Raw genomic sequence first — 23,726 nt, forward strand, 5'->3', positions numbered from 1 at the left:
CAGGTGAATGCCATTGCTGCCTGTGCACACAGATTACAGGGCAGATATAAGATGACTGGTGTTTTTATCTACCTGTGAAGAAAATGCCTTGTGTGACATAAGCCTAAAGATGCAACAAAGCACCTCTTCTGTAACTGCCACAAACAGTTGAAATATAGAATACGCTCTGCATAAACAACCCCATCTCTTCAACCCTTTGTTGCAACAGTTATTTAATGATAAGAAGAAACCTACGCATGGAGTCCGACTAACTGCCTCACAAGAATCAGAATACCAGAGATTATGTTTGGCCTGTTTAGCTCAAGAAAAAACATAAAAAAATATACACTTTTCCTAATTTAAGACAATGGGCAAAAGTATGTTGAGCAAAAGCCATTTTCATTGAATTCAGGCTGAATGATATGGAATCACTCTCTAAACAGCATGGGGGCCGATTCTGTGCCCAGACCTAAAGGTTAAGGGGGTTATTTATTCAATTCTGAAAAATTTGAGTTTTTTTCTAAACTAGAAAACCCAAATTTTTAGTGGGAAAAAAAACTTGAATTCTTTGAAATGTATTATACCCAGAAGATGGAAAAAGTCAGAATCCATAAATACTCAATCTCAGACCTGCCGAGGTTGTATATAAGTCAATGGGAGAGGTGCCTATGCTATCTGGAAGTTTCTGTGGTCTGCTCTGGAATTAGCCCAAAAATTTGACTATTTCGGGCAAAAAGAAAAAAAAAATTGTACAGTTCAGATTTTCACTAGATTTAATCTAATTTTTTCCCGATCTGAAAAAATCTTGCTTTTTTAATAAATAAATTCCAACCGTGGATTCTAGTTTGGTCAGACTATTTTATTTTAAATACTAAGAAAAATTTGTATTTTAATAAATAAGGCCCCCAAGTCACTTATTAACATTTATAGAAGGATATAAGAGATATTACCATTGTTTAACCTTAAATACGGTTAACAAATTTAACCTTATTTTATAAAAGATACGGTAAGTAATCCCTGCTGTAAAATGAGTTAGTCCAAGAGTCCCATGAGCTGCAGAACTGTGCCTTTCTATGACCATATATGTCCCTCATCATTTATAATACACTTATATTTTGCAACAGGGTGTACAAAATGTCCTATATGTGCAATTAGAGACACTGTCACTACTAGCTTCCAATAACAGCTAAATATAACTTGCTGGATATAAACCTTTTTCAAAGGTCAGCTAGCATGATGGCAAAAAGGGCAAAACGGGCAACAAGGGAGTTAGCAACAAATACATTGTGTAACACAATTAGTGCCATCCTTCGAGTGTGAAGAGGCTGGGAAAAAAATAAAAACTGAATGAAATTCTCAGATCTGCTCTCTGGTATCCTTTTTTGCACGCGTTTTGCTAGGCTGGTAATTAGTCACAAAGAGGCACTGTAACTTCATTCACAATTGACTGATGAGAAATGATTACAATGGTTACAACCACTAGATGTTTATAGAGATACCCGGTGCAAGAAGGTTGCGTCTAATCAAAATAGCAGGGGAAAATATAAAGATAACAAAAGGACAAGAATCGTAAAGATGTACGATCGTTCGAATCCCACTAACCGCACGATAATTTCAAAGGATTGGTCGGACTTCCCTAAAATCGTTCGGCAAGAAGAATCGTCGCGTCTATGGGGAGCTTTTGCCATAGAGGCAGGGCAGACCGTTACTTTTACTTTCCATTCAGCACCTAGATTTCTGCTCTCCACAAATTCCACGTTCTCTTTACCGTTTAATTGAGTAGTCACGTGGAAGTGTAGGTCATGGGGATGGACATCGGGTCCCCCATTCTGGTGCACAAAAAAAGATTCTGAGATGATGCAAGACTTGCCTTAATAACAGTCTCCACAAAATGGCTCCTGTCTGCTTGCTTTAATTATGCATTGCCAGACTGAAGGAAACAACAAGATTCAAATAAATTATATATAGTGTGATTAAAGTTAATTTTGCTTGACTAATGTGTAAAATAGGATTTTGAATAATTATTTTTGGTGACGGGTTCCCTTTAAGTAAAGTACCCAGAGAGAAGCAAAATGTTCTTTTTTCCTTGTACCATTTGCTACTTTGTCTGGACATCACCCTCAATGGTAATTTATTGTAGGTAATGTGCAAAAAAATACCCTTTGTACACACAGAAACCAGATACTGACTTATTTGTTTGCTTTAAATTCTTATGTACAGTCATATGAAAGTTTGGGAACCCCCTCTCAGCCTGTATAATAATTTACCCCGCTTTCAACAAAAAAAGATAACAGTGGAAACGTTTTTCATTTCCCAGGAACATCTGAGTACTAGGGTGTTTTCTGAACAAAGAGTTTCAGAAAAGCAGTATTCAGTTGAAATGAAATCAAATGTGAAAAACTGGCTGTGAATACATTTTGGGTACCCTTGTAATTTTGCCAATTTCAATGCATGAATTACTGAAATACTGAATACTGTTACTGGCAACTCTAAATTGGTTGGATTAACTCGATAAGCCTTCAACTTCATAGGCAGTTGTGTCCAATCATGAGAAAAGGCATTTAAGGCGGCCAATTGCAAGTTGTGCTTCTGTTCGACTCTCCTCTGAAGAGTGACAGCATGGGATCCTCAAAGCAACTCTCAAAAGATCCGAAAACAAAGATTGTTCAGGATCATGGTTTAGGGGAAGGCTAAAAAAAGCGATTTCAGAGATTTAACTGGTCAATTTCAACTGTAAGGAAGGTGATCAGGAAATGGAAGGCCACAGGCACAGTTGCTGTAAAACCCAGGTCTGGCAGGCCAAGAAAAATACAAAAGGGGCATATGCGGAGGATTGTGAGAATGGTTACAGACAACCCAAAGATCACCTCCAAAGACCTGCAAGAACATCTTGCTGCAGATGGTGTATCTGTACATCCTTCTACAATTCAGCGCAATTTGCATAAAACATCTGTATGGCAGAGTGATGAGAAAGAAGCCCTTTCTGCACTAACGCCACAAACAGAGTCGCTTGTTGTATGCAAAAGCTCATTTAGACAAGCCACAGTCATTTTGGAACAAAGTGCTTTGGACTGATATTGAGTTATTTGGTCATAACAAAAAGCACTTTGCATGGCAGAAAATGAACACTGCATTACAAGAAAACACCTGATACCTGCTGTCAAATTTGGTGGAGGTTCCATCACGCTGCAGGGCTGTGTGGCTAGTTCAGGGACTGGGGCCCTTGTTAAAGTCGAGGGTTGGATGAATTCAACCCAATATCAACAAATTCTTCAGGATAAAGTTCAAGCATCAGTCAAAGTTGAAGTTACGCAGGGGTTGGATATCCAAAAAGAAAATGACCCTAAATACACTTCTACAAAGGCATTTACAAAGGCATTTATGCAGAGGGAGAAGTACAATATTCTGGAATGGTCGTCACAGTCCCCAGACTTGAATATAATCAAAATCTATGGGATGATTTGAGGCTGTCAATGCCCGGCAGCATTCAAATTTAACTGAACTGGAGAGATTCTGTACGGACGAATAGTCAAAAATACTGCCATCCAAAATCCAGACACTCATCAATGGCTATAGGAGGCATCTACATTTGTTACATTTGCAAAAGGAGGCTCAACTAAGTATTAATGTAATATCTCTGTTGGGGTGCCCAAAGTTATGCACCTGCCTAATTTTGTTATGATGCATATTGCATATTTTCGGTTAATCCAAAAAACTTTGTCACTGCTGAAATACTACGGTTTATAAAAGGCATGTTATATTTTAAAAGGAAGTTGCTACAGTACTTTGAAAGCTCAGCCAATGATAACCAAAACCCCAAAGAATTAAGAAGGGTTCCCAAACTTTTTCATGTACCCAAGCATACATCTTAGATGTGACATTGCTTTCCTATCCTATGTTATAATGGTATACCTTGTCTTTAAAAAAATAAAAAACAAACAAAATGTTTGCAAGAGAATTTTGGAAATCATCATGTGTCAAGGTTTTGCAATGGCATTTCATAAACAGGGATATTGTGTAATAAATTACATAACAGACACACTGACCACATTACAGTAAAAAATTAATTAAATATAATGCTAGATTTAAAAAGGCCCCTTGTGAGTAGAGAGAGTTTACTTACAAATGACCAAGGCCTGATTTAGAATTACAAGTCCCTCTTGTGAATTTCTTACATTGATGAAGAAAAGCAAGCTGAAAAAGACATTTTTATCTCAGAACCCTCCTAGGCAAATGCAACCCTTTTTTTTAATTTGAGTTTTAATTTGAGTTTTAGAGTTTGCAACCTCACAAAGTTTTCAAAAGGAACAATAACAAGAAAAAAATAAAAGAATTTTAAAATGATTAAATGTAATGTACTGCTACCCCGCATTGATAAAAGTTAGGTGTTTGCATTAGAAAGACTACTATAATTTATAATAGGCTGCTGTGTAGCCATGGGGGTAGCCATTGAGGCTGAAACAAAATAAAAAAAGACAAAAGGCACAGGTTACTTAGCAGATAACATAAGCTCTGTAGTATACAATGGGATTCTTCAGAACTGATGTTATCAACTGTGAATCCTGTGCTTAAATGGCTGCCCCGTGGCGACAGAGCAGCATGTTTGTAAAAAGTATAGTAGAATTTTATTATATTTTAATTACTTGAAAGCAATTTTTTTGGTGTTATGGTTTCTTTAAGCCTTTAAACAAAAAAAAATGTAGGTATTCTTAGATTTATTCATGTATATAATGAAATCAGACATTTTGGCAAGTTCATTTACCATATGAATGCCTATAGTTGCCCATTTGATTTTAGAATTTGATGTTCACACCCAGTAGATCTGTCAGACATTAATATCAGGTCCTGTACTGCCCAGCTGAAACACTCGATTTGGTTACATGTGTTTGCAACCAAACTTGCTAGTGAATGAAACAGATCAGAAATCTAAATGTGGAGCTGGTTTAACACTACCTGCATTACATTACTTTATTGATTACATTTCAATAGCCGATAATTTAATTCTTACCTCGGTGAGAGCATGCAATTGCCCCTGATGAACACACACTCCCATGAACCTAGAAGGAAAGTAAAACGAGAAAATAAAAATGAAAAACATAATATAATGAGAAAATAAGAAAACAGGATAAATGTCCAAGAATCTAAAAGATAATCATAAGCAAAATCTGTAAATCTAACATAAAATATTTAGTAAAGCATAGTTCTTTAGGGATAAAATACATTTACAGTCATGGACATAAGATATGAATAATAAAATGCCCTCTCTTTTCATCTGTCATACATAGTAGCTACTAATATAGTTGTATTTGTAGCAGAGCACTAAGATCACAGATCCATTATCAAACTTATTTCGTAAGTGACTGCAGCATGGCCCAATTTCCACAATGGGGTTGATTGCAGGAATCATGTCAGTAGGTAAGAAGAATTGTAGGTGGTACAAGGGCCCGGTGCTAAATAGTAGGAACTAGTTACTGAAATTACTTATTATTATTACACAACTGCAGCCATCAGAATGGTTGCAAAAAAACACAGAGGCAAAATAAACAGCTCCACGTCACCTTTAATATATAATTTTGTCAAAATCTTATGAAGTGCAGAGATCTACCTTAAAAAAAAAAAAATAACCTAGCAGTGCACAATAAAAGAAACAAACAGTTATAGAGAAAGTTACCAAAAAGGGAAATTTGGAGCCATAACCTTTTAGGATTCTTCTCGCATCCACTTATGTTCGAAAAGTTGTAATCCGATTTAAATGTTATAAAGTTCTGGTATGATATACCGTATATACTCGAGTATAAGCCGAGTTTTTCAGCACCAAAAATGTGCTGAAAAATTCTACCTCGGCTTATACTCGGGTCAGTGGCAGTGCACATTCCGCCAAAGCTCCAACCAAGCTTTTCCCTCCTCTGTTGGAAGTTTCTTACCTGCAGAGAAACGCTGGGAAGGTTCGCAGCAGACTTGCAGCAGCACATTTTGATCTCGCACCCCCAAAACAAACAGCGCAAAGGTGGGAGCAGCAGCGCGATCAGTGGTAAATCTACATCAAAACCTACATGATCTGTAACGTCAGCGTGCGCGCCACCCGCACTTCAGCCGGTATCGCTATCGTTCCACACTCCTTGCGCAAAGTTGCGCACTGCTGCTCCTCCTGCGCCGCGGGTAAGCATCATTGTTTCCGGCTGGGAGGGGGGTGTTCCCCGTTGGCTCCTCAGGATCGGGGGCCCCATGGATGGGTGCAGGGGCATGGGACTCGGTAGCACACGCTGACTCGGTAGCACACGCTGACTCGGTAGCACACGCTGACTCGGTAGCACACGCTGACTCGGTAGCACACGCTGACTCGGTAGCACACGCTGACTCGGTAGCACACGCTGACGTTACAGATCATGTGGGTTTTGATGTAGATTCCCCACTGATCACGCTGCTGCTCCCACCATTGCGCTGCTTGTTCTCACCACGTTATTTTGCCACTTATTTGCACACAAAAACTGATGCAGCTACAGTGCTAAAATTGTAAAATATTGCAGGCGCTACTTGTCTGCCATTTTTAATAATTCTAATTTTCAAAACATAAAATCACAATGTTTATACTGGAACTCACGTGAGAATGACCAGAATACACTTTAATATTGATTTGTTTGCCAGTTCCCAGTCATACAAAGCAGTAAAATACCTTGGCACTTTTTAAATTAAAAGACTAAACAAAGGGGATATCATTTTAACATTTTTTCTTTTATGAAACTACAGAATGGTATTAATGTTACCAAGCCATGGAGAACGGCTGCAATCCCATATTGGTTTTTTAAAACGCAAAGGTTTAACTAATATTATTATTAAATATATCTATCTACAAATAAACAAAAGGATCCTGCTTGTCTAACGGTCTTAGTTGTGTCTAGGCTTATACTCGAGTCAATACGTTTCCCCAGTTTTCATAAGTAAAATTAGGTACCTCGGCTTATACTCGGGTCGGCTTATACTCGAGTATATACGGTAATAGCTAAAATGGAAAATTGTTCTACTTCCAAAAAAGAATTCTTAACATGCCAATAAAAGCTGTTTTTGTAAGGGGAAAACACTTAAAGAATTTTGAGTTAAATTTGCAGCAAGACTGGGAAGTGGTCTTGGGTCAGGTCACCTAGTAGCAGCCTTTACCTTAGCAAATGCCCTCACACAATACACTGCAGAACTACTATAGGTTCAGTGGTTACTAATAATTACTGCTAGTTCCTGAAGGGACTTCTGAATGAAATGATGTATATTTAATTACCAAACCATTTCCAGAAAAATCTCAGTGTCTGGAAAAGTGAAACTGTGTAAAAGTCTATGAAAAGATTTATTTCAAAAGTCTGAAGTAGGAGCAGAACCAATCTCTCGAGCATGAGCTCACACCACAAACATTTTACTTGCTAAAAATACCTCATAAATGTCCTACAGTGGAACTGCAAAGCAAGCAGAAGAAATGCTCATCAAAACACAAGCACATCCAGCTCTTTATAAATAAGTGGCTTCTTGCTGCCAGAAAGGCCAGGATTTTCATGCCAAAATGGCAGAAATCAAATCCATTCATAACCTATAAACCAAGAACGTAGCTAATACAGGAAAGACTTAAAGATATGCCTGTAATAAAGGCTCATATTCATAATTAATTAAGGTAACATCTATCCCCTGAGAAAAAAAAAACAAACAATCCCTGGATTAAAGTTAAAGAGGTTGTTCAACTTTGTCTTAAACTTTAAAATGATATTGAAATGCTAATTCTAGGCAACTTTTTCATTAGCCCTTATTTTTTCTTTTTTTTTTAGAATTATTCGCAGCCTTCCACTAACTATCGAGCAATCAAATGTGGTTCACTGATCCCATCTAAAAATGCTCTTTAAGTAGGGTTGCCACCTTTTAGCCTGGTGGAGACCAGGCAGGGGGTGGGGCCATGATGCAGAGGAGGCCGGGCCATGACAAAGCCAAAACCGGACAGGTGGCAACCCTATCTGTAAGGCTTCAAATGTATTGTTATTGCTACTTTTTATTGCTCATCTTTCTATTCAGGCCCTCTCCTATTCTTATACCAATCTGTTATTCAAATCAATGCATGTTTGCTAGGGTTATTTGGACCCACAAACCAGATTGCTGAAATAGCAAACTGGAGAGCTGCTGAAAAAAAAGCTAATTAATAATAAAAAATATTTGTAATTTTTTTTTTTCAATTATATTTCGGGAAGCATATCTATTGAATTCTAGTCTAGTCTCTCAAACAGATGCTTAGAGGGTTATTTATTTAAGCCCGATTTTATCTGGTCGGAGCTTTAAAGGGGAAAACAATTGAAAATTTTCACGATTTACTAAACCCTGAGGCTGCTAAATGTCAGAATAAAAAAAGTTCTACATCTAAACCTGCCGAGGTCATGTAAAAGTCAATGGCAGATGTCCCATTTACAATTGGACGATATCAATCTGCGCTGAGTTTTCTACAATAATCCAAATAATTTGAGGTTTTCGAACGATAAAAAAAATTCAGAGTTTTCGGACGTATGATTCAGATTTTGTCACAATTTTATCGAGTCTTTTCCCACACCGGATTTTTTTGAGTTAATTTATTGATAGATATGGTAAAAATATGCGCAAGCAGAGTCAAAACAAACAAAAAAACTAGTATAAATCTAAAATTTGGCAGCAAGCATTTATAAAATGTGTTATATGGACTCTCTGCACTGAAACGGGTGCAGCTACATCACCACCATGGAGGTTCCCATAGTATCTACAGCTCTCAAAAATCAAAAAGTTATTTCAATCGGCAGGTACAGATGACAAGCACACATAAGTAACAGGCATATAGGGAATTTAAGTACTGAACCCAACACCTATGACTGCAGACTGCATACTAGAAGTAGAAGTAGGAATAAAGGTTGCATATCATTCTATTTTACTGTACGGTTACCCATCATCCTGCTGTGCTTTAAAAACCAATCCATATTTGGCCTTTATTAAAGTACCTTAACTATGACGATCATAAACTAATTTTTCAGTTAAACTAAATTACACTGAAAGAGAGTAGTTTTTCTTACTAATGAATAGTTAAAAGCATGTCTATATCTGACTATTTGTACAAGAGGGAACCGGGTTTTGGCAATAACACAGCTTCACATTTGGCTTCTTATATCTAAACTCAAAACATGATGTACAAGTCTTACTGTCCTATTGAATCAGCATAATACAAACAACTCCTGAACAAAGATATCTTAAACTCATATATTGGTCTACAACCACTCTTCTTTAAATCTTTTAAATCTTTAAAGTATAGAAACTTTATATTTTTTACTGCACATAAATAATCGGCAATTTTCTAAAAAGCACCATTTTAACTTTGCAAATAAGCATAGAAGGTACTACGACTGAGGGGGAGGTATCAAAAGGAGAAATTAGAAGGGTTTTTTTGTTTCTTTTTTTAAAACAACTGTGTTTTTACATTTTTTCTTTTTAACACTTCCAAAACAAACTAGCACAGGCTGCAATATATTTACTTGTATATTTGTGCTAACTCAATGGGAGTTGTCATTGGTTGCTCTACTTAGAAGTCACCTTTACATAGATAAAATAGTGCCCTGTGCTCTGAATAATGATAACTGCTTAAATAAGCATCAGTAATTGAACATTATTTTTAATAAGAGAAACAATTGCTTTAAAATACAATAAATAACTGACCAATGTAGTTTATATGTGTGTGTTATTTGTAAGCATCGGTTATTGAACATTATTCTTAAGAAAAAGAATTGCTTTAAAATGCAAAGATTTTTAAATAAATAACTAACCAATGTAGTTTATATGTGCGTGTGTTATTTGTAAGCATCAGTGATTGAACATTATTCTTAAGAAAAAGAACTGCTTTAAAATGCAAAGATTTTTAAATAAATAACTAAGCATTATACTGTATAGGTGTGTATTTGCTGAGGCAAAACATGGCCAATCCTTGCTCAAATCCCTTGCACCCCTGTCATTCAATCGGTGCCCACCAAACTGCAATGATACAGTTGTCCTGCCAAAGGACTTACCGTATATACTCGAGTATAAGCCATCCCAAGTATAAGGCGAGGTACCTAATTTTACCTCCAAAAACTGGGAAAGCTTATTGACTCGAGTATAAGCCTAGGGTGAGAAATGCAGCAGCTTCTGGTAAGTTTCAATCAAAAAATGTAGGGTTTCTGCTCCCATTGGAGGTGCCGGCGTCTCGTTTTTGGATGCCGGCAACCATTCTTGGACGCCGGCGAATATTCTTGGAGACTATTCTTGGACGCCGGCTACCGATTTTGCGCTTGACCCGAGTATAAGCCGAGGTAGAATTTTTCAGCATATTTTGGGGGCTGAAAAACTCGGCTTATACGGTAATGACCAAATACCAAGTAAATGCAAAGGAAGGATTGGGTCAGTGGGGAACTCCAACAAGCAACAAAGGAACAGTAACCTAACTGGCAAGGTTTCAAGGTATTAGATATCAGAAGAACCTAAAAGGGACATTGGCATTAAAAAAGGTACTGTTGCATTGCACTGGTACAGCTGGTGTGTTTGCTACAGAAACTCTACTATAGTTTATATAAACAAGCTGCTGTGTAGCCATGGGGGCAGCCTTTCAAAGCTAAAAAAGGAGAAAAGGCACAGGATACACAGCAGATAACTATAATCTCTTATATCTGTTATCTACTGTGTATCCTGTGATTTAATGGCTGCCCCCCACGTCTACACAGCAGCATGTTTATATCAACTATAGTAGTGATTCTAAAGCAAACGCACCAGTTTAACCAGTGCAAGGCACCAGTACATTATTGTTATTCAAACACTTATTTTTTGGTGTTACTTTTCCTTTAAAGCTTTAACATAAGATGAATCAACGGTGTTGGAATACACTGAATACACCTGACTGGAATTACCCTGCAGAGATGTAGAATCAAACAGTAAAACACAAACACAAGACTGAAAGTTAGTTGTATTATTAACTGAATTGTCCATTCTATGTTAATCCAGAATAAAAAATATGAAACAATCAGTCAAGCATTTGCCAACTAATATGAAAACCACATTTATGAATTTAGAGAATATTATAGAGGACTTTCCTTGTTGGGGGAAAAAGGGTAATAGCACATGGGGCAGATATCACCCAAGTCACCCTTTAATGTCGCACATTTAGTTTGCTAGCACGGACAGTTTTTAGCCTCAAAATGCTTTAGCATGCATTGAGTAAATCAGTTCTATGAGAACCAATGATCAGCTTCCAGACTAAGTCCAACTCCTGGTTCCATTCAAAGGCAGTGTGACAGAATACACGTATGGGCAAAGTCAGTCTCGGACAGCAAGAAAAAGTTGGGTTGCTGAAACATAAATGAATTATTTATATACTAGAGCTGTACACAGGAAGGCATACCTTTCAAAACATTAGTTACTTTGTATAATTTTTTTTAGCAAATCTGGGATAGGTCTCAATAAGCACTAAATTAATTATTAAACAAATCTTTATAGTCATTCAGAAGTGCCATAAGTTCTCAGTAAAGAAAACCCATACAATTCAGTTAAGAATTGCAGTTTTTTTAAAGGTGCTAAATTATCAAGTTAAAATATTCATATAAAACATGCCTAGGGAGCAAAGATGTGAGGGCGCTGGGCAGGTACCTATTCAAAAGTTTTCTGCCTACCCCTAGTCCAAGTGGTTCGCTCTACTGCTGCTCTCACCCTCCTCCTATCTCCTCCCCTTTAAAATGGCAATTTTCTATTTATGATTACCCAATGGCACATACTACTAAAAAAAGTATATTATTATAATAATGGTTCATTTACATGAAGCAGGGTTTTACACATGAGAGGTTTTACTCAGTATCTTTTAATAAAGACCTACATTGTTTGGGGGGTATAGATTTCCTTTAACCACTCATAAGAAAGAGCACCCTGATGCTTCTTCCTACTTACCTTCCAGGTTTCTTAGGCATAGCATTTCCAGGAGGCAAAGCATGCAATCCAAGGGTGCAGTGTATTCATTTGAATAAGCATTAAGGACAGAAAGCCCTAAATTAACATGTATTATGTCTAGGACATAGATGACAAGGAGCATGTATTATAAATTATATCTGAGCAACCCAGATAATGCCTTGATAGAATGAGATAAAAGTAGAGATGCACCTAATCCAAGATTCGACCTGTTTCAGCAGCATTCAGATTCGGCCGAATCCTTCTGCCCGGCAGAACCAAATCCTCATTTGCATATGCAAATTAGGGGCAGGGAGGGTAACCGCGCAACTTTTTGTCACAAAACAAGGAAGTAAAATATGCATATTAGAATTCGGATTCAGTTCAGTATTTGGCCGAATCTTCGCTAAGGATTCGGGGGTTTCTGCCGAATCCAAAATAGCGGATTCCGTGCATCCCTAGATAAAAGCACCACTTCTTATAATACACAGTACTAAAATTTAAACATTTTCAGAACAACCACAGCAGGATTTATGATACAAATAACAGTTTTATTACATAAAAGCATTTCTAACACAGTTATCACTGCCACTGAAAATACAGGTTACAGCCTGCTTCGCTTTAGGGCTGTTGGGAATGAGTCACCATATGGACTGTTTAGACTTAGAAAGTACCTCAAGATATTGGGATGGGACAAACGATTCATGAGCTGCACCTCCTTTAGCATATTGGCTCGATTACTGCTCAGTATGTTCATCTTCAGAGCCATGACTTGATCAGATGTCCTGTGGCGTACCTTCAGAGAAAAACATTTTTTTGTAAGAATAGAAGAAGGAAAAGTACATCCACATAAAAAGGGGGTTATTTATCAAAGGTCGAATTTTGAAGTTGTGATTATATATTTTTTTTTTAACTCTAATAGATTCAAATGTACTCACAACTGGAATGGGAGGATATTTATGAAAAAATTCCAACGTATAACATTCGATTTAATAGGAATGACCCGAAATTTGAATCGAGTTTTCCTTCCTTCGAACCTTAGTAAATCTGCCCCAAAGTGTTATGGGACAGGTTAAACGGTGCATAAGGAAATAAAATTAGTTATTTTAGCAAAATGCACTTATTTGCTTATCAGTTTCTAAATAAGACATAAGTATAATACTCCCTATTATAACAAGTTATTTTGAGTTATAAAGGCCATAAACCAAATAATGTGTGTCTGGCTAAACACACACATATACATATACATATACATATACATATACATATATATATATATATATATATATATATATATATTCTTCAGCCACAATTACTACAAAATGTACATCATCAATAACTCTACTTATATAAGAAATTAATGATAAATCAGGGTTTCCAAACAGCCAAGATGTCCGAAAACTTAAAACAAAAACACGATTCACAAGATACATCATATGACTTCTTGCCTTGAGCACAGAGACAAGAAATATACACTGCAAAAGAGTTTGTTTCTTTATCTTTGGTACCGAGGTATTTGGGCAACTCACAAACAAATAATCTTTTGTTTATCCTTTTGCAAATTACCATGTGATCAGTGGGAGATCAAGAGAATATGGAGCCCTGGGATGTTTGCAAGACGTACAACCCCCCCCCCAACCACAATCCCTATCAAGTCTATTAAAAGTCCAAGAACTGACGGAATTATTATGTGCAAGGATTACTACTACAGGTATGGGACCCGTTATCCAGAATGCTTGGAGACCTGAGATTCTTTGCACAACCTTAAGTCTACTTGAGAATCTATAAACATTAAATAAACCCAATAGGCTGTTTTTTCTGCCAATAAGGATCAATTATATCTACATTTGGATCAAGTACAAGATACTGGATCAAGTACAAGAATTTTTTTTTTCTATATATATATATATATATATATATATATATATATATATATATAATGGAATCAATTAGTGATGTCCTTTCCGTAATTCGGAGCTTTCTGGTTAACGAGTTTCTAGATAACGTATTCCATACCTATAGTACTACTCGGCTATATGCAGCAATCAAAAGCATTACCCCATTTCACAGTGATTTATGTTAGGTATGATAACTGGTGCCAACATAGAACTGTCCCAGCCTGGCAGAAGTGTACCCCCTGAAATTATGGGCTTTGGGTGGCCACCCTAAACATCCCTTTTTTAGTAAACCATCTGTATATATTAGGCAGAGTAGGAAATGAAAAACCTTTACCTGTATTTTTTTTTACTACTGGAAGGAAAGTGACATCGGCTATGGGCCAAATAACTAAATTACAACAGTTTACTACATATTAGCAATAGCTTTAGATTTATATTTAACTTTATTTCCCACTAACAAAAGTGCAGAGTATAAGGATATGCAAATGGTTGTAAATAAAACTGACTTGGCTTGCATGTCTGAATAAATAGGTAACTTGCAATCACACCCTTCTTATGATTAGTAGGACATTAATAACAGAAAAAACGCTGACATGCATAGGTAGTTTTTTAATTAAATTAACACCTCAGCCTTAAAGGGGAAGTACACCATATTTGTACGTAAAGTTAACAGTTGCAACAGAAAGAAAAGTAAATCCCTTAAAACAGTGCTGTCCAACTTCTGTGGTATCCAGGGCCGGAATTTTTGTGGCCTACGTGGTGGCGGGCCCATAATGGAAGACAGTGTTGACCACTCCTCCGTTTAAACCAAACCCATGTTATCACAAGCATCAATGCTGCTCACTGCAGAGATATCACCCATCACTCATATGCAAGACATTTAAGTCATACCCTTAAATATAACATAAACACACTCTTAAATCCATATTCCACCTCCTCCCCTGTGCATAACACATCACCCTCCACCCCAGCATGATTAAACACCTTAAGGGCCATTAGCAACACTTTCCAAATGCTAATAAACCCCAGAACAAACCCTACCAGGCTCATGTCCCACAGGGAGTATGGCACACACTGAGTATGAGCTGAGTATGGCACACACGTAGAACATAGGGCAGGCAAAGTATGGCACACACACAGGGAGAAAAGGGAAGGCAGAATAGAGCAGGAGACAAGGAAACCTCTAAGATGGACAGTTCATACATATAGGTTCCAGCACATCATCCTTTTGAAATTCAAGTGGTCAGCACTTCCTTTTGCCAGAGAGAGCAAACCTGGTGAGTAAAACTAAAGTCACTGCTAGGTGCCCTGGGTGATTGTTTCCAATTGGGTTCCACTGCAGAAAGAAGGCAGCATGGCATCAACCGCTTGGACTTCAAGAGGATCAAGTTTTAAAGTGATACTATTAGTAATACATTAGATCATCAGTTTCACGTAAGTTAATACTGTAGATTTTTTTTGCATGAATGGTTGCTGCTTGCATTAGTGTGCATATTTTAGGCTTAAGTCATACAAGGAAATCTTTCTAAGCTTTGAATTTTTTTTTTTAATTTAAACCACAGTTGTCAGTATATGCTTCCCACAGACTTGCTGCAATCTGTGTCAGCAAATTTTATTCTGTGACCTTAAAAATGTTGTGGATTTATTCAACCTGCTTTAGTTAAAAGAGTTTAAAGTCAAGATAAAGTCAGATATTTTATAGCATAAAGATGCCTTTCCACTAACCAAGCAGCTGGTTTAGTTACAGTCCCACTTACTTTCCAGGTTCATTTTGTGCCACAGTACTATTAGGTGTTCCAAAGCACAACACACTTAAAGCACACTTGCAGTACACCAGCACATGCTGCAAGGGACAATTTGATATGCATAATTATCCTATAATACACCTGGGGGAGGGAAACATTTCAGAACTATGCACACAAAATACCTTTGTGCTTAATGGGATAGTATATTTGCATTTGTGTCAAAAAGGAAGCAACATACATAATAATTTAAGATAGTGGATGCCGACATCGCATATATTACTATACTTCCAGCATCCTTGCCATTAAGTGCTCTGCTGACTGTATTTAAAACTAGGACACCACAGGAACACCTTTGGGAGACTGATCGTATTAATCACCCCCAAGCTTCCTACCAACTGAACATGGATCTCCACATCTATCGCCACATTGTGCCAAATGTAAAACTTTTTTTTTTTACAAATGATGCCCTGTGTAACTACAAATTTGGAATAATTTACAGCGAGAAGTTACACCTTTTCTATTTTATTGTTCTATCTTTTAGAACGGTTTTAATTTTAAGTTACTTTTGTGAATTCTGCCTTTTCGCTTGAGAGCAAACTATAGTGGAGAGGTAAGAAACTTTGATGGTAATTGTAGGTTGTATCCTGGCCTAGAGAACCAATTTCTACTAAGCAAAAATGCCAAATGTGGAACTTGAGACTGGACCATATTTAAAATGATGTCAGTGTTTTGGCTAACCTTTAAAATAAGATCAAATACAAGACATACAATTTAAAAAAAATCATATCCCTTTAACTTCACCATTAATACTTTATGTTATACAGCACATCTGTTCTAAACTGCAGTTTTCCAGTTTACGTACAAAAACAAAACCAGCAAACATCAGCAAGCTAATGTAATCCAAACACGTGGAACTTGCTATAGGAATAAAGAGCAAACACAGTTTTGAGATCCAAAACGCCATGTTTCTTTAACCCCCAATACAGTGCCCCCCAATTATTCCAGTGCCGTTGTGGGCACAATCCAAGTTGCCTCAAACACAAATTGTGATGCATTAATACTGCTGTAAAAAAATCTCATGTGCAAGTTACTGAGCATGCCATTTTCCCTTGCTATTTATCAAAGGAGGCTGGACTGGAGCTTGCTGCAAGTAGATGCAAATTACTAGGTGCATGTATAGGAGAAAAAAACAGTAGTTACACCACTGTTTCTCTGACTGTATATTTGAGTCTATGGCCAGCTTTTTGTACATTTTTATTTTGCATTTAAGTTTCAATAACAGTACAAGGGGGAACAGCCCCCTTGGTTAAGGATAGGAAAGAGAGAAGGGGATAGATATCAGCCATGCTTTTCTTACTTATTCTTGGGGCACTGTTAAAGGGGTTGTTTACCTTCCAACACTTTCAAATACAGTTATATGAAAAAGTTTGGGAACCCCTCTTAAAGCTGGCCATAGACTCAAAGATCCGATCTTTCGAATCCTCGAACGATCGGATTTCCTCATCTCCCGACCTGCCACTAACCATTACTTGCTAGGTAAATCTGGAAAGCCAAAGCAATGCATATTTGATTAATTATTGCCAGTGGGAAAGCATTTGGGGGAGACTAGTTGCCAGCACAAGAGATTTGTCACGAACACTAATCTCCCCGCTCTGTCAAACAAGCCCTTTTTAAGGAATTTAAATATATATATGTAGGGGGGCTGCTTTGGGTGCATAAGTGTTGCATTCACAGGCTACAAAAAACATTTGATAGTAAATATAGTAATAAGCATGTGTGACGAATAGGAAATGAAATTCTAGGCACTCTGTGGCAGACACAGATATGAAAGATTAAACTCTAAGGAATATAAATAAAGTAATATAAAACATAACATGGGGTTGCCCACTGTAATGGCACATAATGGAACATAAACTACACATAAAATACGCATACCCAAAGTATTTCATTCTATTCAGTGGCTGCATTTGTGTCACATTCAAGTACTTGATTATTTTCATACTTGCTTTCGATAAATTATTTCAGTGACCTGGGTCATGCCCCATCTGCCCAAATAAATCTTGCTAAATTTAGATCCCTTGCAAAAACTAATGGAACATCACTCCTGTCTAAAATTATTTATCCAATAGACTATTTACATAAATTTGCAATAGATAAGTCCTTTCAATAGATACTGTATATAATGAAGCCATCGGGTCCATCCTTGCCTCTTAACTCATTTGCCCCCATATGTAATAAAAGTCACAACGTTTGCCCAGGAGCAGTAACCAAAAGCAACCAATAAGATGCTTACAGGTGATCAGTAAATGCTACTTGTAGATTGGTTGCTATGGGTGATAAGTGAAGCAAACTTTGCTCTTGATTTAACATAGATTTGTAGAAAGCAATGTTTTTCATTTATAAATTAAAACTGAGCATTCCCAGAACACATGCATTTACTATACAAAACTTGGCTTACAATTATACTGGCCAAGCTTTCTGGAGTAAACAAGCTTTGGAATAGCTTTACTACTGCTAATTTTGATTTGATCAATGATGATATCTTTTCAAAGGTGATAAAAATATATATCATTACCAAATGTACAAGGAACTTCTAGCAATTAATGATTTTCCAACCAAGCAACAAAAGTTACCGTTTAATAAATATTTTATCCTAACTCTGCTAATACACAAAGGCTTGCATAGCTCAGTGCGATAACACTGAACTTTAGTACAGAGGTCAGTGTTCCTTCTTTCAGCAAGCACAATAATCAAAGCTAAATGCATGTATAAGCAGAACACCATAGGATTTTTGCACTGGATAGTCACTTTTTATTATACTCAAGCATATACACTTCCCACCACTTCCTAGTTTCAGAATAAAAATCCAATCTAATCTAAAAAAAACAAAAGATTATCACTGGTCTATAGCAATATTTGGCTCTAGACATGCAAGAACAAAATGTCACAGATTCTAATAAGATTCCCCAGTATACAAATTACAAAGTAAAAAAACTCAGCATGCTTGGTTTAGTACATGCAATTTCTCAGGCATTTTAATACAAATTATTATTATTTTTTTTTTTTTTTTTTTTTTTGCAATAAAGGAGTGTAATGGTCCTTGAAACTAAAAGAAAATTACCAGTGGAGGGTTGCCAATGTGTAGGGTAACGCCCTCCAGTGATTCTGAGTTGTTTACCTTCAACATGCAAATACAAATATGGCAACTATAATACACAAGCCAATATCCAGATGAATATGAAAGCTAGCAGCGCGGCTCCCAAAGTGCAATGTTCAAACCAACAATTATTCTTTGAAGCAGATTCCCTTTTCCTAATAAACATTAAGCTTGAGCCTTAAATTCATTGTTTAAACAACAAAAAGGCAAAGTAATTTGACTGGAGTTTTATTTAATCCTTTTAATGTTTAAATGTATTTCAGTATATAGTGCACTAATTTATAAAAAAAAGACCCCATATTGAGGAGGTTTGCAGACTTATTGTGTTCAGGTCCCCCTGTGGAGCCCAACATTTTGTTTGGCTTTTCAAAACTTCCAGGAATATAATTATGTATTTACCTTTAGCTTACACATTAAACTGCTCCTTGAGCAAAGGCTCACTTGTACTACTTTGTACCCCCAAAGGAAGACAGCCTCACAATTTGGGAAGCATTATATTATGGCAAAAATCTCAGGTCCCATGCATTTCTTACAAAAGATCCCAAACTTGTCTATTGAGTTTGAGAAAATCAGTCTATGTGTTCCACTTTACACTGCAATGTTAATATGGCCTAATACTCAAATTCATGGCCACTTTTAAAAAAAATGTTCATCACCCTCATGTGGCCTTACAAATGAAGTGGCAAATAATTTGCTAAAAAGAAAGGAATTAGATTCACCTTGAAAACCTCAGAGAAGAATCCAGAGCCAATTTTTTCACAAGTGAAGTCATCGAGTCGTGTTAATCGAGAGAAGGCACTGATGAGGGCACTGTAGGATGATGTATAAACCCTTCCCAACTGAGCTTTCCCTCCATCTCCTCCACCATCCTCAATGCGCTCTAGGCGAGGAGGAAATCCAGCTATAGAGTTGCGTTTATTCCTGTCCATTGCTCCCTGAGAAATCTGGCCTGGAGTTATTGATGAAGTACAACTTGCATATTGTTTTCTTTGATTACGTCAAATGCTAAAAAAAAAAAAAAAAAAAAAAAAAAAAAAAAAGAAAAGTTAGAGCAAACATATATGGCAAGCATTTAGTGGGACATCAAAATAAATCTTTCAGTAATGAAAAAATTTGCTTAAAGATGACTAAGGGGCACATTTACTTAGGGTCGAATATCGAGAGTTAATTAACCCTCGATATTAGACTGTCGAATTTAAATTCCTTCGACTTCGAATATCGAAGTCGAAGGATTTAGCGATATTCGTTTGATCGATGATCGAAGGAATAATCGTTCGATCGAACAATTAAATCCTTTGAATCGAACGATTCAAAGGATTTTAATCCATCGATCAAACGAAATTCCTTCGATCAGAAATTTGCTAGAAAGCCTATGGGGACCTTCCCCATAGGCTAACATTGATGCTCGCTAGGTTTAAGGTGGCGAAGTAGGAGGTCGAAGTTTTTTTTAAAGAGACAGTACATCGACTATTGAATGGTCGAATAGTCGAATGATTTTTAGTTCGAATCGTTCAATTCGAAGTCGTAGTCGAAGTAGCCAATTCGATGGTCAAAGTAGCCAAAAAAAGAATTCAAAGTATTTTTTATTCTATTCCTTCACTCGAGCTAAGTAAATGTGCCCCTAAGTATTTGGAAAAAAATAACAGAATATGTTACTCTAAATTTGTAAGTATCCACATCTTTTAGGACAGAAGAAAATATCTTGTCTCATTCACTTGTTCCTTTGAACGGAGAAAACTTAACACTGCCAGTGCTGATGCTGTTGAGCAGTCAACCATGATCTGACAAGAACTTACATTAGTGCTTTTGCAATGCAAGTCAAAGATGGGCAGTACCAGGTATTTGGTGCCATGCTTTTGGCATGTGTTAAAAGTGCAGAGCTAAGAGTGCTTTGGTTATTCCATTTAAAACACCAATGTCTTCTATATTAGCCAGATCAGAACCACTGCGATGCAGGAGTCCAGTGAAAACAATGGGTTTAGATTGAATTTGATGAAAAGATGATACTGCAATTACTAGGCTGAATCAAACAGGTGTTTTCAATTGCATTTGGATAATCATGGCAAAAATAAAAAATAAAAGTCACATAAACACGCATACACCGATAAATTGGGCTCCCTGTACAAAATAACCCTTGCAAATGTGTTTAAATCAAGTTCTACTGAATAAATAAAAATCCTATTATAAACTGGTTGTATTTTCCTCTTCAATCTACTAGTCTCTAACTCAAGGACTAACATCTAGGTTTTCAAAGTTTCGGCACCTAGACTCGGGCCGTCTTCAGGAAATAAAACATTATATATAAATAGATAGATATATATTAAGGCAAAACTGTAAAACCGTGTGCAGCAAAATATCCTTTAGAACAAAGCATCACTTAGACCGGTCAGTGCTCTATAATATTTCATATAACACGCGCAAATGAATGAATATTGTTAAACTAGTGTATTAGAAGCAGCTCATCCATGCGAAGAAAGTAGTGGAAAAGGTTTCCGGACCGAAGAGCTGACAACAAGTGGAGCTCACGCAACAGCAGAGCTTCCAGCTCTATGTCAACATTTCAGGCAATCCCCTTACATCACGTGACTGTGGTAGAAGCCAAGAATTTCCCAGTGCTTCCGATTAGCATGGGTCTAGATTGCAGTTGACCTGCAACGAATAACGAGGCGCTGAGCTCGTAAAATAGCCCTCCAGCTTTACAAATCCTAATATCACCGCCCTATTCGGGAGTTGTACTTCAATACCAGATGGTATGAGCGAACGATAGAAATCCGAGCTCCCCCGTCACCGCCGAGTTAGGGGAGTCGACGGCCAAGCTATGGAGACAACTCACCTACTAGTGGGAAGTTCGCGTTTTCAACCCCTGCGCAGACTCTTGTTCTCCCTCTGTCCGTATGTAGAGAATGCATTCACCTTAGAGCACTACCGTAAGTATCTGCCTGCTCCATTGGCACAAGAATATACCCGCCATCTCATCCATCCCGAGAACTAACAAGCTACTCTGCAGATATCAAACGCAGCTTCAAGAGGTGGGATGGGTCCTGAAATAGAGTACGCCCACTACACGTGCTTCGACCAATTAGATGTCTTAGTTGAGTAAGGACTGGCAAAGCTAAATTAGCTATCGACTGCGTAGCCCGCCCACAAACAGACGCGATTAAGCAATTTGCTGCCTTCTGCTTAAAAGACAACGAGACTGACCAATAATCGTGCAGATAAGGAAGGCGTGTTCCTATGGAGTTGACAAATAAGAAAGCGCATGTCGCAGCTCAAAGTTGGGTAATACTTTTCTGGAAATAGCAGTGCTGCGGAGCGATTGGCTTGTGGTTGCCAAGAAGAGGGGAAGCTAAGTCTTGGCACCCGCCAATGTGGAACGATAGTATTAGTGATTGGCATTTCCTACTACCAGTAAATAAGCGTTTATAGGTTTACAAACAGAGCGTTGGTATTGGTTAGTGCTGTACACTTTTGGTTGCCAGGTTTCCAGCTAAATTAGGCTACTAGTTTCTGACAAATTTGGGGCAAAAATCTGACTGCCACCAAAATATCTAGAGGGTGACCCGTTCTACCTATATTTGTTGAAATTGCAAATGAATTAGAACCTCCTGTGGCTAAGACTAAAATGCACATTCTCATGGAATAAACTTAAGCAGTGGTTCCCAAATTGTGGGGCTGGCACCTTTAGAGTGTCACAGAATAATAGGCAGTCTGGGAGGGGTATTTGGAGGAATGATCCTTGCTCTCTTACATACTCATAGATGGCCAGCTTATTGGTTATTTAGTGTGATATTTGGCAGTAACAACTTATTTGCTCAGCTGTGATGGCTAACGAAGTCTATGGGGGTTTATTTAGTTTGTAGACTTGTATAGATGAAAAACCACCAGTATTACTGTGTTTTCTAAGCACTTTTCCAGAAACAATTATAGTTTAGATTACAAGGCCAAAAAAATTACATTTCCCCTCAGGGCCGGATTTACATAGCAGGCGCCCCTAGGCCCACTGCCATACGTCGCCCCTGTCCCTTTCCTTTATTCATGCAAATTTTCATCATTGGGACTATAGTAATGGGGATTGGCGCACAGGAAATTTAAAAAACTGTTGTATCTCCGGTGGATCTCCAGTGTTTCTGAACCAATGTGGGTTTGGTTGGGCAGCATGTCGCCCCCTAAAATCCTGCCGCCCTAGGCCCGGGCCTTGGTGGCCTTTCCACAAATCCGGGCCTGTTTACCCTAGAAAAATGCATATGATGATGATGATTTTTGCAAATTGCACACAGCAAGCAGCTGTGGTAGGGCAATGGCCAGTATTCCACCCAGCTCTGGCTGCTAGCATCTGGCCAAATATGCATACCCAAATGTGCACTTACAAATTCTAAAGGGTTTGATGTCCAATATACATATGGTTACTAAGGTATGTGCCAAGCAGAGAACCCCAAAATAATAATGTGTATGAATTTGCATGGCAAACACCTCAGCAGTTTGCCTGCATTTTATGTGTGATTAAGTACCTTAAGAGTAGGTTGACCCCCAGAAAATCATATATTTTTGTCCAGTGCACATTTTGATAACTGCAGAATGAGTAAATAGGCATTTCTACTACAAATTGCAAATCTTTGCTAAAATTACATTATATTAAGAACCTTGCAGAAAGCAATAAAATCACTAACTGCAATAAAAACAATTATAGCAATAACATAATGTTTGTTCTGGTAGATGAATGGTCAAAATCCCAGTTCTACTAGTATTTCTTTGCAATAAATAAATACTTGTCACACAAGTAGATTGTGAGCCTGTGAAGCCACAACCCCTGGTTTCAGATTATGCTTTTTGCCACCCCTGGTAGAGTGCTGTCTTAAGTTTCTTTCATGGAGCATTGCTAAATGGATGACAGTTTGCCCTTTAGACACCTGCTTATCGCCATTAAAAACAAAAATTCAGTTTTATTGGGAAGTAGCCTGCATGACTAGAGGATTGTATTTAAGCGAATGTCAGCTCATTACT

The 23,726-nt window shown here is 37.4% G+C and overlaps 1 protein-coding gene across 2 annotated transcripts in view; it reads right to left on the reverse strand.

The window, feature by feature from the left end:
- tesk2.S (testis associated actin remodelling kinase 2 S homeolog) overlaps positions 1 to 21,857 on the reverse strand; it is a 48,503-nt gene extending 26,646 nt beyond the window's left edge. The window contains exons 1-4 of one of the 2 annotated variants that reach the window (XM_041561442.1): positions 21,559 to 21,857; positions 19,445 to 19,730; positions 12,600 to 12,721; positions 4,988 to 5,036 (exon numbers count right to left, since the gene is read on the reverse strand). In XM_041561442.1, coding sequence (XP_041417376.1) covers positions 4,988 to 5,036; positions 12,600 to 12,721; positions 19,445 to 19,654 — 381 coding nt within the window. In that variant the 5' untranslated portion in view covers positions 19,655 to 19,730; positions 21,559 to 21,857. The remainder of the gene's footprint in view (positions 1 to 4,987; positions 5,037 to 12,599; positions 12,722 to 19,444; positions 19,731 to 21,558) is intronic. The other variant, XM_018260837.2, reaches the window with a different exon arrangement.
- Between the last annotated feature and the right edge of the window lie 1,869 nt (positions 21,858 to 23,726).

This window comes from Xenopus laevis, chromosome 4S, assembly GCF_017654675.1.
Source record: "Xenopus laevis strain J_2021 chromosome 4S, Xenopus_laevis_v10.1, whole genome shotgun sequence".
Taxonomy (NCBI): domain Eukaryota; kingdom Metazoa; phylum Chordata; class Amphibia; order Anura; family Pipidae; genus Xenopus; species Xenopus laevis.